At 39.7% G+C, this 26,821-nt stretch overlaps 1 protein-coding gene across 4 annotated transcripts in view; it reads left to right on the top strand.

The window, feature by feature from the left end:
• USP18 (ubiquitin specific peptidase 18) overlaps positions 1 to 26,821 on the top strand; it is a 64,061-nt gene that overhangs the window by 15,735 nt on the left and 21,505 nt on the right. For all 4 annotated transcript variants that reach the window (XM_008704799.2, XM_008704798.2, XM_008704801.2 and 1 more), the window contains exons 4-8: positions 3,386 to 3,531; positions 13,970 to 14,049; positions 14,345 to 14,491; positions 14,860 to 14,955; positions 15,646 to 15,813. In XM_008704799.2, the coding sequence (XP_008703021.1) occupies positions 3,386 to 3,531; positions 13,970 to 14,049; positions 14,345 to 14,491; positions 14,860 to 14,955; positions 15,646 to 15,813 (637 nt within the window). The remainder of the gene's footprint in view (positions 1 to 3,385; positions 3,532 to 13,969; positions 14,050 to 14,344; positions 14,492 to 14,859; positions 14,956 to 15,645; positions 15,814 to 26,821) is intronic.

The following is a 26,821-nucleotide window of genomic DNA, read 5'->3' as shown; positions in this document are numbered from 1 at the left end:
GTTCAGTTTTGGTAGTTTATATGTTTCTAGGAATGCATCCATTTCATCCACATTGCCTAATTTGTTGGCATGTTGTTGCTTTTTAAAAATTTCTATGTCATTGATTTCTGTCCTAATCCTTATTAATTCTTTTCTCCTGCTGGACTTAGGCTTTATTTGCTGTTCTTTCTCCAGCTCCCTTAGGTGTAAGGTTAGGTTGTGTATTTGAGATTTTTCTTGGCTCTTGAGGAAGGCCTGTGTTGCTATATACTTCCGTCTTAGGACTGCCTTTGCTGCATCCTAGGGCTTTATTTTTATTTGTTTCCACATATTTTTTAATTCTTTAATTTTTATTTGTTTCCACATATTTTTTAATTCTTTAATTTCCTGGTTGACCCATTCATTCTTTAGTAGGATGCCCTTTAACCTCCATTCTTGTAGTTGACTTCAAGTTTTAAAGCTTTGTGGTTTGAAAATATGCATGGGCTAATCTCAGTCTTTTGGTACTGGTTGGCGCCTGATTTGTGACCCAGTATGTGATTTATTCTGGAGAATATACACATGGAGTGTACTCGAGAACAAAGTGCATTCTGCTGCTTTAGGATGAAATGCTCTGAATATATCGTCTGGTGCAGTGTGTCATTCAAAGCCCTTGTTTCCTTGCTGATCTTTTGCATAGACGATCTGTCCATTGCTGAGTGGGGTGTTAAAGTCCCCTAGTATTACTCTATTATTGTCGATGTGTTTCTTTAATTTTGTTTAATTGTTTTATATAATCAGCTGCTCCCAAGTTAGGAGCATAAATATTTACTACTGCTAGATCTTCTTGTTTGGATAGGCCCCTTTATTATGATAGAGTGTCCTTCTTCATCTCTTATTACAATCTTTGGTTTAAAATGTGGTTTGTCTGATATAAGGATGGCTATCCAGCTTTCTTTGGATGTCCGTCGGCATGATAAATGGTTCTCCACCCCCTCACTTTCAATCTGGAGGTGTCTTTGGGTCTAAAATGAGTGTTTTGTAAGCAGCATATTGATGGGTCTTGTGTTTTTATCCTTCCTGACACTATGTCTTTTGATTGGAGCATTTAGTCCATTTACCTTCAGAGTAATTATTGAAAGATATGAAGGTGAGTGCCATTGTATTACCTGTAAAGTCGCTGTTTCTCTAGATTATCTCTATTCCTTTCTGGTCTTTGTTACTTTGGGGCTCTCTCTTCGCTCAAAGGATCCCCTTTAATAATTCTTACAGGGCTGGTTTAGTGTTCACAAATTCCTTTAGTTTTTGCTTGTCCTGGAAACTCTTTCAGCTATTTTATCTTCAGATAAATTTTCTTTCCCTTTTTCTCCCTCTTCTTCTCCTGTGACTCCTATAATATGAATGTTATTACACTTAATGGAGTCCCTGAGTTCCCTAAGTCTAGTCTCATGTTGCATAATTCTTTCTCTCTTTTGTTCAGCTTCATTGCTTCCCATTCCTTTGTGTTCTAGGTCATTAATTCATTCCTCTGCTTCTTTCAGCCTGCTGTTCATTGCATCAAGCATGTTTCTAATTGCATTTATTGCACTCTCCGTCTCTGATTATTTTTTTAATATCTTTTATCTCTGCAGTACAGATCTCACTGATGTCTTTCATTCTTTTCTCAAGCCCAGTGAGTAGCCTTATGATCATTTCTTTAAATTTTCCCTCAGGCATGTTACTTGTATCTGTTTCACTTAGATCTCTGGCTGTCGCCTTATCTTGTTCTTTTATTTGGGATAATTTCCTGTGCCTTCCAATTGTGTCTAAGTCTCTGCCTGCATATGTTAGAAAAGTCAGTTGTGTCTCTTCTTCCTCAAAGTAATGGTCTAATGGAGAAAGGTCATATAGTGTCCAGGGCCTGCTGCTTTGGGGATTGTCTCCTGTGTGTGCTGCATGTGCTCTGCTGTTGTGTTTTGGTTGCTCTATCCTTCAGGCCAGTCTTTTGAAGAGGCTCTCTTTGCCTGCTGTGGGCAGTGTTTTGTCTCTGGTGTGAATTTTAACTAGGCAGTGAGTTTTAACTAGGTGTGCCCTGGTCTGCTTGTGAAATGAGACCTATCACCACCTCCTCTGCAACTGAGGTCCTGCAGGACTCTCTGGTTGGGAGGTGTGCTATGGGTGGGGGTTTGTGCTGGTCTTCTGGGGGAGGGGCTCACCACACTGGGACTTAGGCAAGCATGACTGAGAAGCGTTGTTTTACTGGAGCTCAGGGGTATGAGGCTTGGTGTAGGTAAGTTAAGCAGCCAGTATTGGCACTATGCTGCTTCCCACAGATGGCTCTGTGTTCATGCTGAGGGGTGGGGGAGGAAAATGGTGCCACCTGGCTCTTTTATTCTTAAATGGTGTCGCTGTGCGTGCTCCCTCTCAGGGATGTGCTCTGAGAGGAGCAAATAATCTCCCCATTGTGTGCCCCAGGCATGCTTTAGATCCCTGTTTCCATGCTCTTTGTCCCCCAGGTTGTTTCCCACCTTCTCTCCAGTAATAGCACAGTGACCTCGAGGTTCCTTCCCAGTCAGGCCCTCTGATCTTGGCTCTGGCCCTCTGATCTCTGGCTATGGTTCCAGCTTTAAGCCCTGGTGATTGCAAAAACTTATGAAATTCTATCCTCCTCCTTTCCTAAGCCAGTGGCTTTGGGGAAATGTTCTCGTCATGTGTTCTCTTATCTCTCTCTCCCCCTTCTCCATGACCATGGCTCCCTCCCCTCTGGATCACCTGCAGTCTGTTTCTTCCCTAAACCATATCTTTGCACTTCCTACATTCTTTGATGTGGCCTCTTTTCTCCCTTTAGTTGTGGTGTTTGTTGTGTCTTCAGGTCAACTTTTGTGTTGGACTGATAGTTATGTAGTTGTGTTCCTGGGACTAGTTGTATTCCTCCTTGGCTTGGGCAATGGGAGATACCTATAATTAAAGAAATAATTTTCAAAATAAACTGACATTCCTTCATGTCCTTTATTTCCAGGACCTAGATCAGTATTTGACTTTTCACTTTGGAGTACTTCAGCCTGGACATTTTGCTGTATGGCCACTTTGCTGTGGACCCAGGACCCTCTTCATCTGCCCTTCATTTAAATATGATTGTTGCACAGAGTGGGGAGAGGAGTGAGGCAAAAGTTGTCTGATACCCCCCTTGAGAGGATACTCTCTATAGCCAGTTTGCTAATATGGTGCTTCTCAACCTTGTTTATACATTTAAATCATCTGGGAAACTTAAGAATTCTGATAAATGAGCCCCACCATCAGAAATTCTGATTAAAAAATTCTGATTTAGTTAGTCTGCAAAGTGGCCTGGACATGGAGAGTTTTGAAAGTTCCCCCAAGTGATTCCAGCATGCATCTAGCATTGAGAACTGTGGGGATAAGGAGGTTCACAGATGTTCTTATTTGGCAGGATAACAGTACCAAGGGGAACAGAAGAACAGAGAAGAAGTGTCCCCTTCCAGTTGCTCTTGCTACTGGAGAAGATGCAGGACAGCCGGCAGAAAGCAGTGCAACCTATGGAGCTTGCCTACTGTCTCCAGAAGTATAACGTTCCAAGTAAGATAGCCTTCTCAGCTCTGAGAGGGAGGAAGAGGGAGGAGGTTGGGGAAGGGAAAAGAGGGAGGGGAAGTGCCTCAAAGAATGAGTCAGGAGCTGTTCCCTCCCGTTCTTTATTTTGGAAGAGTTTGTGAAAGGATAGATATTAATTCTCTAAATGTTTGGTAGAATTAAGCCAATTCTGGACTTGAGCTTTTCTTTGTGGGAAGTTTCAAAATGACTGATTCAATCATTTTCCTTTTTACAGTTAGGGTCCTTTCTTCAGGTTGAAAAGCTAAACTCCCTTTAGCAATTTCTTGTAAGGCAAGTGTAGAAGTGATGAACTCCCTTAACATTTGTCTGGGAAAGTATCTTTCTTTCATTTCTTTTTTTTCATATATATATATATATAATCTAAGGTTTGTGCTGAGAAATCCACTGATAGCCTTATGGGGGGTTCCCTTGTAAGTGATAAGCTCCTTTTCTCTTAATGATTTTAAGAGCTCTCCTTGTCATTGATTTTTTTATTAAGTTCAATTAGCCAACATATAGTAAGTTCATCATTAATTTTTGATGTACTGTTCAATGATTCCTTAGTTGCTTGTCATTGATTTTTAAAAGTTTACTCTTGATGTGTCTTGCAGAATATCTATTTGAGTTGAATGTGTTTGGGAACCTAAGAGCTTCATGAACTGTGATGTCTAAATCTCTCCCCAAATTTGGAAAATCCCAGTCACTTATTTCTTTCTTTATTTTTTAAAAATGTTATTTATATTCAATTAATTAACATATAGTGTATTATTAGTTCCATGAGTAGAGTTCAGTGATTCATCAGTTGTATAGAACATCCAGTGCTCATTATATTCGACATTCCCACGCCCACCGTTCCAGCAACCCTCAGTTTGCTTCCTGTAGTTGACTCTCTTATGGTTTGTCTCCCTTACTGATTTCATCTTTCCCCTCCCTTCCTCTATGCTCCTCCATTTTATTTCTTAAATTCCAAATATGAGTGAAATAATAAGATAATTGTCTTTCTCTGATTGACTTATTTTGCTGAGCATAATACTCTCTAGTTCCATTAATGTCCTTGGAATTGGCAAGATTTCAGTTTTTTGATGGCTGAGTAATATTCCATTGTGTGTGTGTGTGTGTGTGTGTGTGTCCATTCATCTGTTGATGAACATGGCCCTTTTCATAGTTTATTTATTGTGGACATTGATGTTATTAAACACTGGGGTGCAGGTGCCCCTTTGGATCACTATGTTTGTATCCTTTGGATAAATACCTAGTAGTGTAATTGCTGGGCTGAAGGGTAGCTCTATTTATAACTTTTTGAGGAACCTCTTTACTGTTTTCCAGAGTGGCAGCTTGTATTCCCACCAGTAGTGTATGAGGGTTCTCCTTTCTCCATATCCTCACCAACATTTGTTGTTTCCTGACTTGTTAATTTTAGCCATTCTGACTGGTATGAGGTGGTAGTTTTGATTTGTATTTTCTTGATGCTGAATATATTGAGCATTTTTTCGTGTGTCTGTTGGCCATTTGTATGTCTTCTTTGAAGAAAGGTCTGTTCGTGTCTTCTGCCCATTTCTTGACTGGATTACTTGTTCTTGAGTGTTGAGCTTGATAAGTTCTTTATAGATTTTTGGATACTACCCCTTTATCTGATAAAACATTTGCAAATATCTTCTGCCAGTCTGTATGTTGTCTTTTATTTTAGTCAACTGTTCATTTGCTGCTCAAAAGCTATTTATCTTGATGAAGTTCCAGTGGCTCATTTTTGCTTTTGTTTCCCTTGACTTTGGAGACATGTCTAGCAAGAAGGTCTGTGCATAGATTCATTTGTTTGCATGTGGGTATTCAGGATTGCAACACCATTTGGTGAAAAGACTGTCTTTGTTCTATTGTATTGTCTTTGCTACTTTATTAAAGAGCAGTTGACATTGTTTATGTTGGTGTATTCCTGGGATCTCTGTTTCATTCCACTGATCTACTTTTCTGTTCTTTTATAATACCACATTGTTTTGATTACTGACACTTTATAGTAAGTTCAGAATTAGTTCTTTGACTTTGTTTTTTCCCCTCAATATTGTGTTGGCTATTCTGGGTATTTGCCTCTCCAAATAGACTTTAGAATCACTTTGTCAATATCCACAGAATAACTTGCTGGGATCTTGATTGGAATTGCATTGAGTCTATAGATCAAGTCGGGAACTGGAATCTTGACAATATTGAGTCCTCCTATCCATGAGCATGGAATATCTCTCCATTTAAGTAATTCTTCTGATTTCTGTCATTAGAGTTTATAGTTTTTCTCATATAGATCTTGTGCATATTTGGTTAGATTTATACCTAAGTATTTCATTTTCATGGGTTCTAATGTAAACTATATTATGCTTTTAATTCAAAATTTCCCTTAATCAGAAACTAATGATATATGGTAACTACCATATCATCATCATAATAAAAAAACCTAATGATGTACTATATATTGGCTAGTTGAACATAATAATAAAAAAAAAAGAAAAAAATTCCCCTTGTTCATTGCTGATATATAGGAAAGTGACCTTTATATATTTACCTTGTATGCAACTTAGTTCCAGTTGTATCCCATCCTAGTTTCAGGAGTTTTTGTTGATTCTTTTGAATTTTCTACATAGATGATCATGTCACCTGCAAATAAGGACAGTCTTAATTTTCCTTTCCAATCAATTTACCTTTTATTTTATTTTTTAAGGTTTTTTTTATTATATTATGTTAGTCACCATACAGTACATCCCCGGTTTCCAATGTAAAGTTCGATGATTCATTAGTTGTGTATAACACCCAGGGCACCATGCAATACGTGCCCTCCTTACTACCCATCACCAGTCTATCCCATTCCCCCACCCGCCTCCCCTCTGAAGCCCTCAGTTTGTTTCTCAGAGTCCATAGTCTCTCATGCTTCATTCCCCCTTCTGATTACCCCCCCTTTCTTTATCCCTTTCTCCGCCTACCGATCATCCTAGATCTTATGTATCATAGATGAGAGAAACCATATAATAATTGTCTTTCTCTGCTTGACTTATTTCACTTAGCATTATCTCCTCCAGTGCCGTCCATGTTGTAGCAAATGTTGAGAACTCGTTCTTTCTGATAGCTGAGTAATATTCCATTGTATATATGGACCACAGCTTCTTAATCCAGTCATCTGTTGAAGGGCATCTTGGTTCCTTCCACGAATTAGCTATTGTGGACAGAGCCGCTATGAACATTGGGGTGCATATGGCCCTTCTCTTTACTACGTCTGTCTCTTTGGGGTAAATACCCAGTATTGCAATGGCTGGGTCATAGGGTAGCTCAATTTTTAACTTTTTAAGGGACCTCCACACTGTTCTCCAGAGTGGCTGCACCAACCTGCATTCCCACCAACAATGTAGGAGGGATCCCCTGTCTCCACATCCTCTCCAGCAATTGTTGTTTCTTGCCTTGTCAATTTTTGCCATTCTAACTGGTGTAAGGTGGTATCTTAGTGTGGTTTTGATTTGAATTTCCCTGATGGCTAATGATTTTGAACATTTTTTCATGTATCTGTTAGCCATTTGTATGTGATCTTTGGAAAAGTGTCTGTTCATATCTTCTGCCCATTTTATGATTTGTTTATTTGTTTCTCATGTATTGAGTTTGAGAAGTTCTTTGTAGATCTTGGATACCAGTCTTTTATCTGTAGCATCATTTGCAAATATATTCTCCCATTCCGTGGGCTGCCTCTTAGTTTTTTGACTGTTTCTCTTGGCTGCAGAAGCTATTTTATCTTGATGTAGTCCCACATGTTCTTTTTATCTTTGTTTCTTGCTTTTTGGAGATGTGTCATGAAAAAGGTTGCTTTGGCCGATGTCGTAGAGGTTGTTGCCTATGTTCTCCTCTAGGATTTTGATGGATTCCTGTCTCACATCGATGTCTTTCATCCATTTGGAGTTTATCTTTGTGTATGGTGTGAGAGAGTGGTCAAGTTTCATTCTTTTGCATGTAGCTGTCCAATTTTCCCAGCACCATTTATTGAAGAGACTGTCTTTTTTCCACTGGATGTTTTTTCCTGCTTTATCAAATATTAGTGCCCAAAGAGCCAAGGGTCCTGGGCTCTCTATTCTGTTCCATTGGTCTATGTGTCTGTTTTTGTGCCAGTACCATGTTGTCTTTGTGATCACAGCTTTGTAGTACAGCTCGAAACCGCATTGTGATGCCCCAGCTTTGTTTTTCCTTTTCAACAGTTCCTTGGCGATTCGACCTTTTCTGTTTCCATACAAATTTAAGGACTATTTGTTCCGTTCTTTGAAAAATGTCCTCAGTATTTTGATCGATAGCATTGAAAGTGTAGATTGCTCTGGGTAGCATGGACATTTTAACTATGTTAATTCTTCCGATCCATGAGCATGGAATATTTTCCCATCTTTTTGTGTCTTCTTCAATGTCTTTCAAGAGTGATTTATAGTATCTAGAATATAGGTCCTTTTACGCCTCAGGTTAAGATCAAAGGTACGTATGGTTTTTGGTGCTGTTGTAAATGGATGGACTTCCTAATTCTCTTTCTTCAGTCTCATTATTCGTAGAGAAATGCAACTGATTTCTGAGCATTGATTTTGTATCCCGCGAATTACTGAACTCTCTATAACTTAACAGTTTTTGGTTTTCCATATAGAGTATCATGTCATCTGCAGAGAGAGACATTTTGACTTCTTCTTTGCCAATTTGAATACCTTTGATCCCTTTTTGTCGTCTGATTGCTGTTGCAAGGACTTCTAGTACTATGTTGAATAATAGTGGCGAGAGTGGGCATCCTTGTCGTGTTCCTGATCTTAAGGGAAAGGCTTCCAGCTTTTCCCCATTGAGAATGATATTTGCTGTAGGCTTTTCATAGATGGTTTTTATGAGATTGAGGAATATACCCTCTATCCCTACACTCTGAAGGGTTTAAATCAGGAAAGGATGCTGTATTTTGTCAAATGCCTTTTGTGCATTAATTGAGAGGATCATATGGTTCCTGAGTCTTTTCTTGTTGATATGATGTATCACACTGATCGATTTGAGAATGTTGAACCATGCTTGCATCCCAGGGATGAATCGCACTTGGTCATGATGGATATACCTTTTAATGTACTGTTGGATTCTATTAGCCAGGATCTTGTTGAGGATTTTGGCGTCCATATTCATTAGGGAAATCGGTCTGTAATTCTCCTTTTTGATGTGGTCTTTGCCTGGTTTGGGGATGAAGGTAATATTGACCTCATAGAATGAGTTTGGTAGCTTTCCTTCTGTTTCTATTTTTTGAAATAGCTTTAGGAGAATAGGTATGATTTCTTCTTTGAATGTTTGGTAGAATTTCCCAGGAAAACCATCTGGGCCTGGAGTTTTGTTATTTGGAAAGTTGTTTATCACTTACTCAATCTCTTCATAATTGGCCTGTTTAAAAAATCAATTTCTTCCTGTGTCAGTCTTGGTAGCTTATAGGTTTCCAGGAAGGCCTCCATCTCTTCCAGGTTGCTTAATTTATTGGCAGATAGATGTTGATAAAAGTTTCTAATAATCCTTCCAATTTCATTGGTGATGGTCGTGACCTCTCCTTTTTCATTCATAATTTTATCAGTTTGGGTCCTTTCTCTATTCTTTTGGAGAAGTCTTGCCAGCGGTTTGTCAATTTTATTAATTCTCTCAAGAAACAAGCTTCTAGTCCTGTTGATCTGCTCTATTTTACTTCTGATTTCTAATTCCATGATTTCTGCTCTCATCTTGGTCAACTGCTTCCTCGTGCGTGGATTAGGCCTGTCCCTGTGTTGCTGTTCCAGCTTCTTGAGGTGAGAATATAAAAAGTGCATTTTAGATTTTTCTATTCTTTTGAGTGAGACTTGGATGGCTATGTATTTTCCCCTTAGGACTGCCTTTGCAGTATCCCATAGGTTTTGGACCATTGTGTTTTCATTCTCGTTGGTCTCCATAAATTGTTTAAGTTGATTTTTGATTTCCTGGTTTATCGAGTCATTCCTGAGCAGGATGGTTCTTAGTCTCCAAGTGTTTGAGTTTCTTCCAAATTTTTCCTTGTGGTTGAGTTCCAATTTCACAGTGTTGTGGTCTGAGAATATGCAGGGAATAATTTCAGTCTTTTGGTATCGGTTGAGACCTGTGTTGTGTCCCAGAACATGGTCTATTCTTGAGAATGTTCCATAGGCATTAGAATAGAATGAGTGTTCTTTGGCTCTGGGGGTGTAGTGTTCTATATATGTCTATGAGGTCCAACTGCTCGTCGAGTATGGCATTCAAAGCCTTTGGATTCTTTACTTAGTTTTTGTGCCAGGTGTTCGTCTATTTCGAAGTGGAGTGTTGAGGTCCCCTCACTTTTAACGTATTTTTATCTATATGTCTCTTTATTCTGGTTAAGAGTTGGCTTGTGTATCTTAAGCTGCTCCTCCTGTTATTGGGGGCATATATATTTATAATTGTCATCACACCTTGTGAATACTTCCTTTAAGAATAATATAATGCCCTTCGCGTCTCTAACTATAGTCTTTAGTTTAAAAATCCAATCTGTCTGATATGAGAATTGCTACCCAGCTTTCTTTTGAGGTCCATTGGCATGAAAGATGGTATTCAATCCCTTTACTTTCAGTCTGGATGTATCTTTAGGTTCAAAATGCTCCTTGTAGAAGCAAATGGATGGGTCATGTCTTTCTATCCAATGTGCAACCCTGTGGTGTTTTATGGGGGCATTTAGGTCATTTACATTGAGACTGATTATTGAGAGATATGATTTTAATGATGCCATGTTGCCTGTAAAGTCTTTGTTTCTATAGATTGTGACTTTGTTCTGTATCACTCTTGGGGCCTTTTTACCTTTATAGAACCCCCCTTAATATCTCCTGTAGGGCTGGTTTCGTGGTTACGAAATTGGTTAGTGACTGGCGATTCTGGAAGGTCTTTATTTCTCCATCAATTCTGAATGACAGCCTTGCTGGATAAAGGATCCTTGGCTGCATGTTTTCCTCTGAAAGAGCTTTAAAAATGCCCCCCCAACCGTTTCTCTCATTCCAGATCTGTGTAGACAGGTCTGATGTAATTGTGATACCTTTGCCTTGGTACATGAGGAATTTCTTTGCCCTGGCCGCTTTCAATACTATATCCTTGGATCTAATACTTGTGAAATGCACTATGACGTGACGTGGTAGGTTTGTCGTGGTTGAACTTGGGAGGGGTCCTCTCTGCCTCTTGGACACGAATGTTTGTTTCCCTCGCTAGATTAGGGAAGTTTTCACCTACAATTTGTTCGAATATCTCTTGTAGACCTCTGTTTTTCTCCACCCCCTCTGGGATGCCGATGATTCTGACATTGGAACGTTTCATTGAGTCAATAATCTCCTGTAACCTACATTCCTGTGAGTGGATTTTTTTGTGTCCAGATTCTATTTTAGCTTTTTCTTCTACTAACCCATCCTCCAATATACTGATACATTCTTTTGCCTCTTTGACCCTGGCCGTCAGAGCCTCTAGTTTTGACTGCATTTGGCTCATAGAATTTTTAATTTCTGCCAAATTTACTCTCATTTTCGCCCTTAGAGATTCTATATTCTCATTAACATTTTCGTTAATACTTTTTTCAAGTCTACACATCATCTTGACCATTGTTACTCTGAATTCCATTTCTGATAATTTGGTTATATCCATATCCATTTTTTCTGTGGCAGAGGCCACAGACTCATTGTCTTTTCTTTGCTGGGGGAGGGGACTTCTCCTTCTCCTCATTCTGATGAGGAGAGGTTGTGGGGTTTTCCAGAGCCCAAATTATTGACCGGGATCCAGGCCATGCACCCTTGTTTTATAGGGATCTTAGGGATGTGGGCTTCTTGATTTTTCAGCCTGCCTTCTGGGGGAGGGGCCTGCCGCGCCGATACTCAGGCAACCCTTTTTGGGTAGAGTCCCCGTGACCCCTGCGAGGGGGGATGGGGATGGGCACACTGTGAGCCGGTATTTCCAGGCTTTTGTTCTCTGGCAGCTTTCCCTGGCGGTTTGCTGTGCCTCTTCTGAGAGTCAGAGCAGCAGGGGCCAAATCTCAGCCTCTGTCACAGAACAGAGGGATTGTGGACCGTTCTCCACTGATGTTCTGGTCACTTTAACTCTGATTCTGTTGGTGCTGCTCAACCCTGTAGCATCCCTGGATGTGCGCCCCATAGCCGGCATCACAGCCCTCACTTCCAGGGCCGGCACATCTCTGTCCTTTGTGTTTCTACACCGCCAGCCGCCAGCCGCCCCCCATGTGCTCCGAAGCTCCGGCCCTCAGTCTGGTGGCACGTGTACCCGGCTCACGGTCTCAGTCTGCTCTCTCGCGGGTGCTGGTCCGCGAGTTCACCCGCTCCTCTGTGCAAGTGGCTACCGCTTCCTGGCGCCCGAACGCGGCAGCTCCCTCCCCCTTCCGTTTATCTTCTGATATCTGTGCGCGGTTTCACGGCTCCCCACTTCGTACCTCAATACTCAGCACTGGAGATGTTCATTTGTATCTTCCTGCGTCTCAGGCTGATTCTCTGGATGTTCAGGCTGGTCTCGTACCTATCCAACTCGACTCAGGGGACCGGCTGAAACAGGGGTCCCCTACTCGTCTGCCATCTTAACTCCTCCTTCTCAATTTACCTTTCATTTCCTCTCCTTGTCTTACTGCATTAGCTAGGACTTCCAATAGCACATTGAAAAAGAGTGGTGATAAGGGCATTCTTGTCTTTGTCCTGATCTTATCAAACTTAGGAAGTTCCTCTCAGTTACTAGTTGGCTGAGAGTTTTTATCATGAATAAATGTTGGATTTTGTCAGATGCTTTTTGGGCATCTATTAACATAATCATTTGAATTTTGTTTTTAGGGTATTGATATGATGGATTACATTAATTAGTTTTCAGATGTTGAGCTAGTCTTGCATACCTGGGGTTAAATCTCTCTTGGTTGTTGTATATAATTCTTTTTATATTTTGTTGGATTCTATTTGCTAATAATTTCTTGTGGATTTTTGCATCTATGTTCATGAGAGATATTGATCTGTAGTTTTCTTGTAATGTCTTTGTCTGTTTTTTGTATTAGGATAATGGCGATCTTATAGAATGAGTTCCCCTGTTTCTATCTTATGAAGAGTTTTTTGAGAGCTGGTATAATTTCTTCCGTAAATGTTTGGTAAAATTCATCACTGAGCCCATTGGATGCTCTGTGCATTTGTCCTCATTCATTTTTCTTTTCATTCCTCAGTCTGTATGATTTCATTGACCTGTTTTCAAGTTTGATAATTCTTTTTTTTTCTGCCACCTTAAATCTGTTATTTACCACCTCTTGAAAACTCTTCATTTCTGTTATTGTATTCTTCAGTTCAAGAATTTCTATTTGGATTTTTAAAATAATTTTATTCTTTATTGATATTCTGTATTTGGTGAGACAGTTTTCATACTTTAGTTATTTTGATATGGCTTTATTTAGTTCTTTAAGCAAATTATGATAAGTAATCTAAAGTCTAGTGAGACTAACACCTGGGTCTTCTCAGGAACAATTTCTGTAGATAAGGGTATAAGGCTGATAGAGTCTTTGCGTCCATGGAGCTTACAACCTAGAGAAGAGACAGGCCAAAACAAAAATAAAACAAAACAAAATTAAATCCAAAAATGTTAAGTACAAATTGTGGTAACTATCATGAAGGAAATAAAATGGTGTTGAGATAGCTGACGTGAATATTTAATACATTTACAATAACTACCTTTTCTTGCAATGTCTTTGCATGTTAGCAGACATATATTCTTTTGTAAAATAGTCTTCAGTGTGTTTTTTATTTTCTTTGTATTCCTAGGTTTCTTTTGAAGAACAGAAGTTCATTTATATCTGTCTTTAAGGCTTCTTATATAACACATGGAGAATTTACTGCTTAATTCCTGTTTCCTCTTAATCAGCATCATCTAACACTAAGATGGTTCTTTCCTTTCTTGTTCTCCTAGATACTTTTGGGGAAGACCTGGGTCAGATTTGAGTATTGGGAAACTGCTCAATTTCTGGGGAATGAAAAAGAAATTAAATAAAAGTACAGAGAAATGAATGGCCATTAGAATCTAATTAAGGTGTTGGCTTGGCTTGGAAATAGGAGAGAATCCACTATTGAACATTGGTTTTATCTGGCCGGGTCCCCCAGTAGAGGCCAGTAGGCGTGGGTGGCCAGTCAGAGGAAAGGAAACTTCTGTGATGCAGTCGGACTGTATTTTAAGTTTTAAGAGGAGTTGTCAAAAATAAATAACAAGCTTATTTTTCATTTTTAGTGCCTAACTAAAGCAGGGGGGGTGGTGATGGTGAAGGCTACAAGTGAACCAAGTGATGAGTGTTCGTGTACATCTAGGTAACTAAGGCACAAGGGTATGCATGAGAAAAGTCCCTGGTGACCTCGCTGATCAGGCTGTTACTGTTCTCTCTGTCCAGTGTTTGTCCAGCATGATGCTGCTCAACTCTACCTCACAGTCTGGAACCTAATTAAGGACCAAATCACAGATGTGGACTTGGTAAGATCCTAGAACCAGAGAACACAGAAGTTTAAGATGCTGCTCATTTAGCTCATTCAGCAATCTGTAATATAATATAAAAAGGGATTAAAAGACCAATCTGCATAAAATGTTTTATCACAATTCCAGAATATTATTACTGTTACTATTTTGGACCTTTTTTGAAGATCAAAGAGCATCAGTGGCTACCATTTTTGGAGCTTCTGTCTGGTGGCTACAATTTCTGGAAATTGACTTGACCTGTTTTGTTTATGGCTTTGTACCCTTCTTTCGTCTCACCTCCTTTCTCTTACAGGTAGAGAGGCTGCAGGCCCTGTATACAATCCAGGTGATGGAGTCCTTGGTTTGCCTTGAATGTACTGTGGAGAGGAGCAGAAACAGTAGCATGTTGACCCTCCCCCTTCCTCTTTTTGATATGGACTCAAAACCCCTGAAAACACTGGTGAGGGATTTCTTTTGGTGAATTTGCTATTCCCATAAACCCAGTGCTGCCAATGTGCCTTTGCTTCTTTAATCCACCTTTGCCTTTTAAAAAGTTATTTCTATTTCCTTTGAACAGTTCTAAGTTTCTCCTTTGATTTGATGAAAAAAAAGTTTCCTTTTACTTCCTTTCCTCACACTGCTACCTTAACAAGTGCTCCCTCCTGTTTTTTCCTTCCAGTCAGTAGGTACTTTTGGAGATCCTGCCACATGCGCCACACTGGGCCAGATGTTCAGGGGGGACATGGAGAGAACCAGAAGGAAAACTTAAATCCTCATCTGTAGGGTGGTAAATACTAACTCTGCTTTTTCTTTGGTCTCCTGACACAGGAGGATGCCCTTCGATGTTTCTTCCAGCCCAGGGAGTTATCAGGCAAAAGCAAATGCTTCTGTGAGAAATGTGGGAAGAAGACTTGTGGGAAACAGGTACTCACTCTCTGAAACCAGAAGCTTCCCTAGTTTGGGGTTGCCTTTAGCGGGTTTCCTGATAGAGTCTTCATAGAGGCCTTGAGGGTACTGTGTGTTGGTTGAGGGAGGGAATCCGTATCAGGCTAGTATCGGATCTGGGGCTTCTGACTTTCAGAGGCCCATCACTGAGATTTTAAGAGATAAGAGAAGGGACTTCTGGGTGGCTCAGTCAGTTAAGCATTTGCCTTCGCTCAGGTCATGATCCTGGGGTGCTGGGATTGAGTCCCACATCGGGCTCCCTGGCCAGTGGGGAGTCTGCTTCTCCCTTGTCTGCTGCTCACTCTGCTCAGAACTCCCTTTGCCTGCTGCTCCTGCTGCTTGTGCTATTTCTCTCTGACAAAAAATAATCTTTAAAGAAAAGGTAAGAGAAGGTCCAAGAGCAGCAGGAAGTTTTCCATGGGTTAGACCAGCTATCTAGAGTAGACTCTGTAATTCCCCTGGGCTCTGGTTCCTGTGCATAACCCTAGGACTGCTCATGCCTTCTGTGGAGAGCTCAACAGATTCAGCAGATAGGAGCCCTTAATTCTGTATTATATAATTCTGATCCTTTTTGGGGAAGAAGAACACACCATTGGCCCTGGTATTTCTCTAAATCTACCCATTTCAAGTGCCCTAGGACTTATCTCCATAGTAATTTTGCTTTTTCAGGTCTTGAAGCTGACCCATTTGCCCCAGACCTTGACAATCCACCTCTTGCGGTTCTCCATCAGGAATTCTCAGACAGAAAAGATCTGCCACTCACTCTATTTCCCCCAGAGCTTGGACTTAAGTCAGGTCCTTCTGACTGAGGAAGACCTCTGCAATGCCGAGGAACAGGTGAGAAGCTCCTTAATTCCCTTCCATCCTCCATCTCTTCAGACCCCTTGTCTGCTTGATTTTGCCTCTCCTCGCCTAAGGTACTTGAAGTCACCCACTCATCAGATATAGCACTTTTGGTCATCTCATCTGTGTCATTATACTGTCTCATAAATCATGGCCTTTGCTGGCCGTGCTTGCGGCACACAAAGGGAGGAAAACTCACCAGCAGCTGCTTGGTGTGATTCATGATGTGAACATACTCATATGTTCAAGAAACGTTAATTTTTTTAAAAAGTATTTAAATGAGGGAAACCTGTGTGTTCTTAAATAACAATGATGGGTTATTATTACCATACTACTATGACCAACATTTGCTGTTTGTAGTTGCTTTTCTTTTAAGATTCAAAAGGCTTCTGTTGATGGACATCTGGGCTCTTTCCATAGTTTGGCTATTGTAGACATTCCTACTGTAAACATTGGGATGCAGGTGCCAGATGAATGGACAAAGAAGATGTGGTATATATATAATATTATATATATAATATATGCATATAAATATATATTTTATATATATATACCCAATGCAGTATGACTAAGCCATCAAAAAATTTGGGGGATTGGGATAGGCCGGTGATGGGTATTAAGGAGGGCATGTATTGCACGGTACACTGGGTGTTATACACAATAATGAATCATGGAACTTCACATCAAAAACTTGGGATGTACTGTATGGTGACTAACATAACATAATAAAAAATTATTATAAAAAATTTGAAATCTTGTTATTTGCAACGATATGGATGGAACTAGAGGGTATTATACTAAGTGAAATAAGTCAATCAGAGAAAGAATTATCATATGATTTCACTCATATGTAGAATTTAAGAAACAAAACAGAGGAGCGTAGAGGAAGGGAGGGAAAAATAAAACAAAACATAATCAGAGAAGGAGACAAACCCTAAGAGACTCTTAACCATAGGAAGTAAACCAAGGGTTGCTGGAGGGGATGTGGGTAGGGGGATGAGGTAACTGGGTGATGGGCATTAAAGAGGGCATGTAATGTAATGAGCACTAGGTGTTATATACAACTGATGAATCACTGAACTCTACCTCTGAAACTAATAATATGTTAATTAATTGAATTTAAATAAAAAATATCCAAAATACATTATTTCTAAGTATTGGACTTTATTCATATCACTCACAGCACTGAGGAAGGGAAGGAACCCATAATTCAGCACCTTCCACTTAAATAAGATATATAATACTTATATATACATAGATAAACACAAGATCTTGGGTTCTAAACATAGTACCAACCTAACTTTCCTCTTAAAACAGCTTATGCCTACTTTGAGGTTAGTAACAAAAGAACCAGTTCATTGGGCCAAATTTAATCGTAGTAAAGTTGAATTCAATTATCCGGAGCTAATAGCTCATTGGGAAATTCTGAGAAAAAATATGACATACATATATCTTTTCTTAGGTTTGAAATGCTACATTTAGTAAATTCTATATTGCTACACATATATATGTCCTTACATAGACTGTTTTTCGTGGTCAGTTTACTATTCATGTTCTAGAACCATGGTATTTTAAAAACGAGGCCTACAACAGACACATAAAAAAATGCTCCCCATCACTCGGTATCAGGCAAATACAAATCAAAACCACAATGAGATACCACCTCACACCAGTCAGAATGGCTAAAATTAACAAGTCAGGAAACAACAGATGTTGGTGAGGATGCAGAGAAAGGGGAACACTCTGACACTGCTGGTGGGAATGCAACTGGGTACAGCCACTCTGGAAGACAGTATGGAGGTTCCCCAAAAAGTTAAATATAGAGCTGCCTTATGGCCCAGCAATTGCACTACTAGGTATTTACCCCAAGGACACAATTATAGTGATCCAAAGGGGCACCTGCACCTCAGTGTTTACAGCAGCAATATCCACAACAGCCACACTATGGAAAGAGCCGAGATGTCCACTGACAGATGAATGGGTAAAGATGTGTGATATATATATATATATATAAATTTAAGTTAAAAAATTTTCACTATATCAAAAACTACTGATGTTGGCTAACTGAACATAATACAAAAATTTAAATTGAAAAAAAATAAAAAATAAAAATGGAAGCCTAATAATATAATAGCTCCTATAGAACATGGTTTCTTATCTATTTAGTGTATGTACGTTTCATAAGATTTTCATTTTCTGTCGAGTTTTCCTTATTTCAACCCCCTCCCCTCTGAAGCCCTCAGTTGTTTCTTAGAGTCCATAGTCTCTCATGCTTCATTCCCCCTTCTGATTATGCCCCCTTTCTCTTTTTTAATGTTTTTTTATTATATTGTGTTAGTCACCATACAGTACATCCCTGGTTTTTGATGTAAAGTTCGATGATTCATTAGTTGTGTATAACACCCAGTGCACCATGCAACACGTGCCCTCCTTACCACCCATCACCAGCCTATCCCATTCCCCCACCTCCCTCCCCTCTGAAGCCCTCAGTTTGTTTCCCAGAGTCCATAGTCTGAGAAGTTCTTTGTAGATCTTGGATACCAGTCTTTTATCTGTAGTGTCATTTGCAAATATATTCTCCCATCCCGTGGGCTGCCTCTTAGTTTTTTTGACTGTTTCCTTGGCTGTGCAGAAGCTTTTTATCTTGATGAAGTCCCACAAGTTCATTTTATCTTTTCTTTCTCTTGCCTTTGGAGATGTGTCATTAAAAAGGTTGCTGTGGCCGATGTCGTAGAGGTTGCTGCCTATGTTCTCCTCTAGGATTTTGATGGATTCCTGTCTCACATCGAGGTCCTACATATTAGGAGTTCATCTTTGTGTATGGTGTGAGAGAGTGGTCAAGATTCATTCTTTTCCATGTAGCTGTCCAATTTTCTCAGCACCATTTATTGAAGAGACTGTCTTTTTTCCACCGGATGTTTTTTCCTGCTTTATCAAATATTAGTTGCCCAAAGAGCCGAGGGTCCATTTCTGGGCTCTCTATTCTGTTCCATTGGTCTATGTGTCTGTTTTTGTGCCAGTACCATGCTGTCTTTGGGATCACAGCTTTGTAGTACAGCTCGAAATCCGGCATTGTGATGCCCCCAGCTTTGTTTTTCCTTTTCAACAGTTCCTTGGCGATTCGGGGCCTTTTCTGTTTCCATATAAATTTAAGGACTATTTGTTCCCATTCTTTGAAAAATGTCCTCCGTACTTTGATCGGGATAGCATTGAAAGTGTAGATTGCTCTGGGTAGCATGGACATTTTAACTATGTTAATTCTTCTGATCCATGAGCATGGAATATCTTTCCATCTTTTTATGTCTTCCTCAATGTCTTTCAAGAGTGATTTATAGTTTCTAGAATATAGGTCCTTTACGTCTCTGGTTAAGTTAATTCCAAGGTAATGTATGGTTTTTGGTGCTATTGTAAATGGGATGGATTCCCTAATTTCTCTTTCTTTGATCTCGTTATTCGTGTACAGAAATGCAACTGATTTCTGAGCATTGATTTTGTATCCTGCCACATTACTGAATTGCTCTATAACTTCTAATAGTTTGGAGTGGCTTCTTTTGGGTTTTTCGTATAGAGTATCATATCATCTGCAAAGACAGACAGTTTGACTTCTTCTTTGGAGATTTGAATACCTTTGATCCCTTTTTGTCGTCTGATTGCTGTTGCAAGGTCTTCTAGTACTATGTTGAATAATAGTGGCGAGAGTGGGCATCCTTGTCGTGTTCCTGATCTTAAGGGAAAGGCTTCCAGCTTTTCCCCATTGAGAATGATATTTGCAGTAGACTTTTCATAGATGGCTTTTATGAGATTGAGAAATGTACCTTCTATTCCTACACTCTGAAGGGTTTTAATCAGGAAAGGATGCTGTATTTTGTCAAATGCTTTTTCAGCATCGATTGAGAGGATCATATGGTTCCTGAGTCTTTTCTTGTTGATATGATGTATCACGCTGATGGATTTGTGAATATTGAACCACACTTGCATCCCAGGTATGAATCCAACTTGATCACAATGGATAATCCTTTTAATGAACTGTTGGATTCTATTAGCAAGTATCTTGTTGAGGATTTTGGCGTCCATATTCATTAGGGAAATCGGTCTGTAATTCTCCTTTTTGAGGGGGTCTTTGCCTGGTTGGGGATGAAGGTAATATTGACCTCATAGAATGAGTTTGGTAGCTTTCCTTCTGTTTCTATTTTTTGAAATAGCTTTAGGAGAATAGGTATTATTTCTTCTTTGAATGTTTGGTAGAATTTCCCAGGAAAACCGTCCGGACCTGGAGTTTTGTTATTTGGAAGGTTGTTTGTCACTGACTCAATTTTCTCATAATTAATTGGCTTGTTTAAGAAATCAATTTCTTCCTGTTTCAATCTTGGTAGTTTATAGGTTTCCAGGAATGATTCCATCTCTTCCAGATTGCTTAGTTTATTGGCATATAGCTGTTGATACAAATTTCTAATAATCCTTCCAATTTCAATAGTGTTCGTCGTGACCTCTCCTTTTTCATTCATAATTTTAATAATCTGGGTCCTTTCTCTTTTCTTTTGGATAAGTCTTCCCAACGGTATGTCAGTTTTATTGATTCTCTCAAAGAACCAGCTTCTAGTTCTGTTGTTCTGCTCTACTGTACTTCTGGTTTCTGCTTGATTGATTTCAGCTCTAATTTTAGTCAACTGCTTCCTTGTGCGTGGATTAGGCCTGTCCCTGTGATGCTGTTCCAGCTTCTTGAGGTAAGAATATAAAAACTGCATTTTAGATTTTTCTATTCTTTTGAGTGAGGCTTGGATGGCTATGTATTTCCCCCTTAGGACTGCCTTTGCAGTATCCCATAGGTTTTGGACTGTTGTATTTTCATTCTCATTGGTCTCCATAAATTGTTTAAATTGATTTTTGATTTCCTGGTTTATCGAGTCATTCCTGAGCAGGATGGTTCTTAGTCTCCAAGTGTTTGAGTTTCTTCCAAATTTTTCCTTGTGGTTGAGTTCCAATTTCAGAGCATTGTGGTCTGAGAATATGCAGGGAATAATTTCAATCTTTTGGTATCGGTTGAGACCTGTTTTGTGTCCCAGAACATGGTCTATTCTTGAGAATGTTCCATGGGCATTAGAATAGAATGAGTATTCTTTGGTTCTGGGGTGTAGTGTTCTATATATATCTATGAGGTCCAACTCGTCGAGTATGGCATTCAAAGCCTTTGATTCTTTGCTTAGTTTTTGCCAGGGTGTTCTGTCTATTTCTGAGAGTGGAGTGTTGAGGTCCCCTACTATTAATGTATTTTTATTTATATGTCTCTTTATTCTGGTTAAGAGTTGGCTTGTGTATCTTGCTGCTCCCCTGTTGGGGGCATATATATTTATAATTGTCATATCCACTTGTTGAATACTTCCCTTAAGAATAATATAGTGCCCTTCTGCATCTCTAACTATAGTCTGTAGTTTAAAATCCAATTTATCTGATATGAGAATTGCTACCCCAGCTTTCTTTTGAGGTCCATTGGCGTGAAAGATGGTACTCCATATCCAATCTGCAACCCTGTGGCGTCTTATGGGAGAATTTAAGCCATTAACATTAAGACTGAGTACTGAGAGATATGATTTTAATGATGCCATGTTGCCAGTAAAGTCTTTGTTTGTATTGGCTGTGACTTTCTGTTCTGTATCACTCTTGGGTTCTTTTTACTTATAAAACCCCCCTTAATATCTCCTGTAGGGCTGGTTTCGTGGTTATGAAATTGGTCAATGACAGGCAATTCTGGAAGGTCTTTATTTCTCCATCAATTCTGAATGACAGCCTTGCTGGATAGAGGATCCTTGGCTGCATGTTTTTCTCTGAAAGAGCTTTAAATATGCCCCCCCAACCCTTTGTCTCATTTCAGGTCTGTGTAGACAGGTCTGACGTAATTCTGATACCTTTGTCTTGGTACATGAGAAATTTCTTTGCCCTGGCCGCTTTCAATAATGTATCCTTGGATCTAATATTTGTGAATTTCACTATGACGTGACATGGCATAGGTTTGTCGTGGTTGAGCTCTCTGCCTCTTGGACACGAATGTTTGTTTCCCTCACTAGATTAGGGAAGTTTTCAGCTACAATTTGTTCAAATATCTCTTCTAGACCTGTTTTTCTCCACCCCCTTGGGGATGCCGATGATTCTGACATTGGATCGTTTCATTAAGTCAGTAATCTCCTGCAACCTACATTCCTGAGTGTGGATTTTTTTGAGTCCAGATTCTATTTTAGCTTTCTCTTCTACTAACCTGTCCTCCAATTTGCTGATACGTTCTTCTGCCTCATTGACTGTGGCCCTCACAGCCTCTAGTTTTGACTGCATTTGGCTCATAGAATTTTTAATTTCTGCCAGATTCGCTCTCATTTCTGCACTCAGAGATTCTATATTCTCATTAACATTTTCGTTAGTACTTTTTTCAAGTCTACTCATCATCTTGACCATTGTTACTCTGAACTCCATTCTGATAATTTGGTTATATCCATATCCATCAGTTCTGTGGCAGAGGCCACAGACTCATTTTCTTTTCTTTGGTGGGGGGGGAGGAACTTATCCTTCTCGTCATTCTGATGAGGAGAGGTTGCGGGGTTGTCCAGAGCCCAAATTATTGACTGGGACCCAGGCCGTGCGCCCTTTTTTTATACAGCAGGCCCTGCTCTGCTGGGAAGCCTGCTTCTTCCTCTCCCACTCGCCCTGCTTGTGTTCCCTCTCTCTCTGGCTGTCTCTCTCTTATTTTCCTTTATCCCACATTTTCTAGTTTGTTTTAATCCAGGAACCTGGCCATAGTCAAATTCCTTCTCCTTGAGCTACCACTCACTTCGCTCCTCAGAATGCACCCCGAGGAGCTCGGACCGCCTGTGCCTCCAAGCTCTCTCTTTCTGGTTCCCCTAAAATAAATTTATTTTTTATTTAATTTTATAATTTTTATTATGTTCAATTAGCTAACATACAGTACATCATTAGTTTTTGATGTAGTATTCACCGATCCTTAGTTGCATATAACATCCGGTGCTCATCACAACATCCATTATCCAGTTACCGCATCACCTACCCCCCTACCTTCTTTAACCTTCAGTTTGGTTCCTGGAGTCCAGAGTGACTCATGGTTCATCTCCCTCTCTGATTTCTTCTCCTTCAGTTTTCCCTCACTTCCCCTGTGGTCCTCTGCACTATTCCTTATGTTCCACGTATAAGTGAAACAATATGATAATTCTCTTTCTCTGCTTGACTTATTTCACTTGGCATAGTCCTCTCCAGTTTCGTCCATGGCAATGCAAATGGTCAGTATTCATCCTTTCTGATGGCCCACATCTTCTTTATGGATTCATTGCATAAAGGGCATCTCAGATCCTTCCACAGTTTGGCTATTGTGGACATTGCTGCTATGAACATTGGGGTGCATGTGTCCCTTCTTTTCACTACATCTGTATCTTTGGGGGTAAATACCCAGCAGTGCGATTGCTGGGACATGGGGTAGCTCTATTTTTATCATCTTCAGGAAACTCCATACTGTTTTCCTGAGTGGCTGTACCAGCTTGCATTCCCACCAGCAGTGGAAGAGGATTCCCCTTTCTCCACATCCTCACCGACATTTGTTGTTTCCTGTCTTGTTAATTTTTGCCATTCTAACTGGTGTAAGGTGGTATCTCATTGTGGTTTTGATTTGTATTTCCCTGATGGCTAGTGATGTTGAACATTTTTTCATGTGTCTGTTAGCCGTTTTATGTCTTCTTGGAGAAGTGTATGTTCATTTCTTTTGTCCATTTTTTGACTGGATTATTTGTTTTTGGGGTGTTGAGTTTGAGAAGTTCTTTCTAGATCTTGGATATCAGCCCTTTATCCGTAATGTCATTTGCAAATATCTTCTCCCATTCCATGGATTACCTCTTAATTTTGTTGACTGTTTCTTTTGCTGTGCAAAAGCTTTTTATCTTGATGAAGTCCTAAAAGTTCATTTTTGCTTTTGTTTCTAGGATTTTGATGGATTCCTGTCTCACATTGAGGTCTTTCATCCATTTTGAGTTTATATTTGTGCATGGCATAAGAAAACGATCCAGTTCCATTCTTCTGCGTGTGGCTGTCCAGTGTTCCCAGGACCATTTGTTGAAGAGACTGTCTTTTTTCCATTCGGTATTCTTTCCTGCTTTGCCAAAGATTAGTTGAGCATAGAGGGTTGAGGGTCCATTTCTGGGTTCTCTATTCTGTTCTATTGATCTATAGGTCTGTTTTTGTGCCAGTACAATGCTGTCTTGGTGATCACGGCTTTGTAATATAGTTTGAAGTCAGGCATGGTGATGCCCCCAGCTTTGGTTTCCTTTTTCAATATTCCTCTGGCTATTCGGGGTCTTTTCTGGTTCAATACAAATTTTAAGATGATTTCCTCCAATACTGTGAAAAATGTTGATGGTATTCTGATAGGCATTGCATTGAATGTATAGATTGCTCTGGGCAGCATAGACATTTTCACCATGTTTATTCTTCCAACCCATGAGCACGGAATGTTTTTCCATCTCTTTGTGTCTTCTTCAGTTTCCTTCATAAGTCTTCCGTGGTTTCTAGGGTATAGATCCTTTCCCTCTTTGGTTAGGTTTATTCCAAGGTATCTCATGGTTTTTGGTGCCATTGTAAATGGAATTGGTTCCTTAATTTCTCTTTCTTCAGTCACATTGTTAATGTATAGAAGTGCCAATGACTTCTGTGCATTGATTTTGTGTGCTGCCACATTGCTGAAATGCTGTATGAGTTCTACTAATTTGGGTGTGGAGTCTTTTGGGTTTTCCACGTAAAATATCAAGTCATCTGTGAAGAGAGAGAGAGTTTGACTTCTTCTTTGCCCATTTGCATGCTTTTATTTATTTATTTATTTATTTATTTATTTATTTATTTATTTTTTGTGGTCTGATTGCTGAGGCTAAGACTTCTAGTACTATGTTGAACAAGTGGTGGCAGTGGGCATCTTTGTTGTGTTCCTGACCTGAAGGGAAAAGGTCTCAGTTTTTTCCCATTGAGAATGATATGTGCAGTGGGCTTTTCATAGATGGCTTTTATGATGTTGAGGTATGTTCCCTCCATCCCTATACTTTGAAGAGTTTTAATAAGTAAAGGATGCTGTAGTTTGTGAAATACTTTTTCTGCATCAACTGAGAGGATCATATGGTTCTTGTCTCCTCTTTCATTAATTTGATCGATCATGTTGATTGATTTGTGAATGTTGAACCACCCTTGCATCCCAGGAATAAACCCCACCTGGTCGCGGTGAATAATCCTTTTAATGTACTGTTGGATCCTATTGGCTAAGATCTTTGTGAGTGTTTTGGCATCCGTCTTCATCAGGAATATTGGTCTGTAATTCTCCTTTTTTTATAATAATTTTTTTATTATGTTAGTCACCATACAGTACATCCCCGGTTTCCGATGTAAGGCTCGATGATTCATCAGTTGCGTATAACACCCAGTGCACCATGCAATACATGCCCTCCTTACTACCCATCACCAGTCTATCCCATTCCCCCACCGCCCTCTCCTCTAAAGCCCTCAGTTTGTTTCTCATAGTCCATAGTCTCCCATGCTTCATTCCCCCTTCTGATTACCCCCCCTTTCTTTATCCCTTTCTTCTCCTACCAATCTTCCTAGTTCTTATGTTCCATAGATGAGAGAAACCATATGATAATTGTCTTTCTCTGCTTGACTTATTTCACTTAGCATTTTCTCCTCCAGTGCCATCCATGTTGCAGCAAATGTTGAGAAATCATTCTTTCTGATAGCTGAGTAATATTCCATTGTATATATGGACCACATCTTCTTAATCCAGTCATCTGTTGAAGGGCATCTCAGCTCCTTCCACAATTCAGCTATTGTGGACAATGCTGCTATGAACATTGGGGTGCATATGGCCCTTGTCTTCACTACGTCTGTATCTTTGGGGTAAATACCCAGTAGTGCAATTGCTGGATCACAGGGTAGCTCAATTTTTCACTTTTTAAGGGACCTCCACACTGTTTTCCAGAGTGGCTGTACCAACTTGCATTCCCACCAACAATGTAGGAGGGATCCCCTTTCTCCACATCCTCTCCAACAATTGTTGTTTCTTGCCTTGTCAGTTTTTGCCATTCTAATTCTCCTTTTTGATGGGGTCTTTGGTTTGGGGATCAGGATAACACTGGCCTCGTAGAACAAGTTTTGACGTTTTCCTTCCATTTTTATTTTTGGAGCAGCATAATAGGTATGATTTCTTCTTTAAATGTTTGGTAGAATTCCCCTGGGAAACCATCTGGCCCTGGACTCTTGTTTTTTGGGAGGTTTTTGATTATTGTTTCAATTTCCTTGCTGGCTATTCGTCTGTTCAGATTGACTGTTTCTTCTTGTTTCAGTCTTGGTAGTTTATAAGTTTCCAGAAATGCATCCATTTCTTCCAGATGCCTAGTTTGTTGGCATATAGCTGCTGGTAATAAGTTCTAATAATTGTCTCTATTTCCTTAGTGTTGGGTGTGATTTCTCCCCTTTTATTCATGATTTTATTACTTTGGGTCCTTTCTCCTTTCTTTTGGATAAGTCTGGCCAGAGGTTTATCAATCTTATTAATTCTTTCATAGAACCAGCTTCTAGTTTCACTGATCTGTTCAACTGTTCTTCTGGTTTCTATTTCATTGATTTCTTCTCTAATCTTTATTATTTCTCTTCTCCTGCTTGGTTTAGGCTTTATTTACTATTCTTTCTCCATATCCTTCAGTGTAAATAACTTGAATTTAAATAAAAACTTGAAACTATAATAAAAATGAAGCTATAATTCTTTTTTAAAAAAGATTTTATTTATTTTCTTGAGAGAGAGAGAGAAAGCACGAGCAGGGGGAGGGGCAGAGGGAGAAGCAGGCACAGGGAGCCTGACATGGGGCTTGATCCCAGGACCCCGGGATCATGACCTGAGCCAAAGGCAGACACTTAATCGACTGAGCCACCCAGGCACACCTATTTCTAATTCTTGACTTGACCTTTGTAGTCACAC

The sequence above is a fragment of the Ursus maritimus genome, unplaced genomic scaffold, assembly GCF_017311325.1.
Source record: "Ursus maritimus isolate PB19 unplaced genomic scaffold, ASM1731132v1 scaffold_26, whole genome shotgun sequence".
NCBI lineage: Eukaryota > Metazoa > Chordata > Mammalia > Carnivora > Ursidae > Ursus > Ursus maritimus.
The sequence above is the reverse complement of the archived record's forward strand: the minus strand, read 5'-3'. Positions and strand labels throughout refer to the sequence as shown.